General features: G+C 56.0%; 1 protein-coding gene across 1 annotated transcript; it reads right to left on the bottom strand.

Annotated features, from left to right (window-relative positions):
- Window positions 1-1,983: 1,983 nt before the first annotated feature.
- Window positions 1,984-3,288, bottom strand: LOC119190694. The gene has a single exon (XM_037443097.1). It carries the CDS (start codon window positions 3,286-3,288, stop codon window positions 1,984-1,986), a length of 1,305 nt encoding a protein of 434 aa, XP_037298994.1.
- Window positions 3,289-3,715: the final 427 nt, after the last annotated feature.

A 3,715-nucleotide genomic window follows, 5' to 3' on the forward strand; every position in this document is an offset into this window, starting at 1 on the left:
CTAGCTATCACTATTTTATAAATAAAAGTTGGACCTCTGGAGTCCCCTATGTGAAATTTACACGGTTTTATAGATAAATCAATTACCTATAACTATACATAAAAATAATACGCCTATGTGCGATACGAAAAAAGTTACAATAACAAAACACAAGAAATTTGTCTACAGACGACGCACAAAGGCCTTAAAACGCTATTTACTTTGATATGAACTTATATACAATACCCATGTTTACGGCATGGGGTAGGCAAAAGCAAAAACTATATCTACGTAAAGTTTCTACACTGTCACTTCAATATCTCGGTCGTGAGATTTCGCTTTTTACAACGCACTACTAAAACAGTCACACACACGTGCGCGGGCGCATTGTCCGTCCCTCTCTGGGTGTGTCGTTTCGCTCGACACACCTACTGCGCATGCGTGAATGCGCTGTCTCGCTCTTTTCGTGTGTGCGTCCTGCACATTCTCCGCCGTGTATCGCCCAGCGTCCAGGGGCAGATACATTATGTAGACGTGCAGGACGTGCTCGCCGCCGATTGCGGCGCCGCCTCTTCGTTGCCGCTGCCTCGTCGCTCGGGTGCCGCAGGGTGCAGGAGGACGATTTTCTTCACGGGGCGTCGTAGCACGCCTCCCCGCGTGGCTACGTCCACTGTGCGCGTCACGCCGTCAGGTCCCGGATGCGTAGCACAGATGCGGCCACGCACCCAAGTGTTTCGTGGGAGCGTCCGTCCACGATGCGCACGACGTCGCCGATGTGTAGCTCTGGTCCCTTGCTGCGGGGCTCCCGCCGGTTGCGGAGCTCGGGAAGGTACTCTCGTAACCAGCGGGTCCAGAAAGCGTCGGCCAGCTGCTGCGACGCTCGAAGGTCGGCATGTGTGCCGTAGCCGTGTTCGGCTGGAAAATTAGGTGTGAGCGAGTGGGCCCCTGACAGCCCAACAGAAAGTGGTTAGGCGTCAGGGCCTCCGGATCTTCGGGGTTCACCGACACATGAGTCAGTGGGCGGCTGTTGACTGTGAACTCCACCCGGCGAGGTCAGCGTCGACAGCGTCTCTTCATGTGGCCTCTGCTCGTGAAGCACCGTCGTCAGCGCGGTCTTGACCGACCGCACGAGCCGTTCCCAGGCGCCACCCATGAATGGTGCGCCCGGAGGGATGAAACGCCATCTAATCGCCCTCCGCGACGCCTCTTGTTCGGCGCCAGCGAGGAGGGTGTTGCGCAGCTCCTTTTCTGCGCCGTGGAAGTTTGTCCCGTTGTCGGACCAGATTCGGTGGGGCTCCCGCGGCGTGCTGTCATGCGCCGCAGAGCCATGATCGCTCCTTGTGTACTCAGGAGTGCACCACTTCGAGATGCACCGCCCGCACTGTTAGGCATGTGAAGAGCGACATACCTTTTTGACTACTCCGGCCCACGGTGACTGTGAGCGGGCCGAAATAGTCCAAACCGGTGTATGTAAACGGCCGGTGATGATGCGCCAGTCGGCAGGGAGGCAAGTCTCCCGTTATCGGTTGCGGTGGAGTGGCCGCCCTCTGGCGGCACTTGAAGCAGCTCCTGACCACCGCCTTGACCGTCGGGCGCAGTCGAATGACCCATTTGTGCTGCCGACAGTAATTGACGACGCTCTCCACGCCTGCATGGTGGAGTTGTGTGTGGACATGTTCCACCCACAGTTTCGTTGCCCGATGTTCGCCATCGACGATCGGAGGGTTCTTTGTTGCGGCGCTTACTCCCGTGGCGGCTGAAATTCTGCTGTCGAGGCAAATGAGTTCGTTAATAAATGTTATACTCAAAGCGTACAACCTGCTTTCTTTTGACACGGGTTTTCCTTTTCGAGTGAGCGTAGTTCTTCCTCGAAGGCGGCCTCCTGACTCGCCTTTATGATTATGCGCTCGGCCTCTTCTTGCAACTCGGCTGGGAGCGTCACAAATCGCTCCTCCGGTGCTTGTACGACTCGTTTCGCCGCATTTTTCGCGGCTTCGTTGCGCCTCAATCCGGATTCTCGCTTGCGGCCGCCTTGGTCCTCTTGTAATGGACCGTGTTGACGCGTCGTTTGAAGTGTTGTACTGCTTGTAGTACGCGGGCGGCAGCTCTAACGTAGCGATTCCAATTTGAGAATCGATTCACGTCGGGCAGGACTTCCTTGTACTGTTTCTCCCGACGCTCTGTAATAGTGTTCACTCTTTCCTCACCCGTGTCGGTGCTCAGCTGTGTTTCCTCCGCAGGCCATAGTTCGGGCGGGTCGCGGAGGAACTCTGGTCCGTTGAACCACCTGTGTTCCCGCGTGAAGTTGTCGGGAACGTCGCGCGTAGCGTCGTCGGCAACGTTGTAGCGTGTAGGCACCCATCTCCATTGATTCGCCTGTGTGTGTTCTTCTATCGCGGCGATTCGATGCGCTACGTAGGGCTTGTACGACCTGGCTCCCGTTCTGATCCAGCACAGTGTTGTCTTGCTGTCGGTCCAGTAGGTCGTGGATTCTGGCTGCCTGGAGTGCTCCTGTGTCACACTCGCAGCCATCCGTGCGCCGAGTACAGCTGCCTGAAGTTCAAGCCGTGGTATGGAGGTTAATTTGAGTGGAGCTACCTTTGCCTTGGCCGCCAGTAACGTGACTGTGACTCGTCCGTCGTCGTCCTCGGCGCGCCAGTAGAGCGCGGTCGCGTAGGCTGACTCGCTGGCGTCGGTGAACACGTGGAGTTGGAGTTTTCTCGCTCGGGAGTAGCCGGGATAGCAGCGCGGCACTGTTACGCCGCTGAGTTGCTTCAAATGGGTGAGCCAGTTCACCCAGGCGGCGGACAGTTCGTCGTCGATCGGGTCGTCCCAATCGGTGCCGCGTCGCCACACCTCCTGTAATAGCTGTTTAGCCCGCACAGTTATCGGCGACACCAACCCTAGGGGATCAAACAACGACATTACTATTTTCAATGCTTCTCTCTTCGTGGGTGCTTCTCGCCTCAGTAGGTTCGACGGTATGCGGGCCAAGTCTAGGTTGAACGCCAACCTGTCTTCTTGCGGCCTCCAAATAAGGCCTAGGACTCGTTCAGTCCTTTCTATTTCCACCGCTTCGGTTGCATTGGGCGATTCGCCGAGCGCCTTCAACACCGCGGGCGAGTTACTCGTCCACTTCCTTAATTCAAAGTGAGCTTCTCTGTGTATGTTACGCACCTGAGTAGCGATTGTTATCGCCCTGTGTTCATCTTCATAGCTGTCGAGGTAGTCGTCCATGTAGTGTTTCTTCTTGATCGCCTCGACAGCCTCAGGATGCGTGTGTCGGTGTCTCTCCGCGTTGCGATTCATGACGTATATCGCCGTCGCAGGAGAGCACGATGCGCCAAAGATTAATACCTTCATTCGGTACACCTCTGGCGGCCGGCTATCTCGGCGGTTTCCCGCCAGAGGTAGCGCAGTGCGTCGCGATCTTCCTCGCGTAGTCCCACCTGCATGAACATCTCCGTGATGTCCGCTGTTACAGCGACGGGATGTTCCCGGAATCTTAATAACACTGCGGGAAGAGGCTGTAACAAATCCGGCCCTGTTAATAGATTCTCATTCAAAGTCGTACCTTTTGTTTTGGCTGCTGCGTCGTGTACAACTCGCAATTTGTCGGGCTTTAGAGCGTTTACGACTGCGAAATGCGGCAAGTACCACGTCCTTGTGGTGTGGGACGCGCGTGGCGCTATTTCCGCGTAGCCCTTCTTGACTAGGGCCTCCATGTGCTCTTCAT

The sequence above is a fragment of the Manduca sexta genome, chromosome 26, assembly GCF_014839805.1.
Source record: "Manduca sexta isolate Smith_Timp_Sample1 chromosome 26, JHU_Msex_v1.0, whole genome shotgun sequence".
Taxonomy (NCBI): domain Eukaryota; kingdom Metazoa; phylum Arthropoda; class Insecta; order Lepidoptera; family Sphingidae; genus Manduca; species Manduca sexta.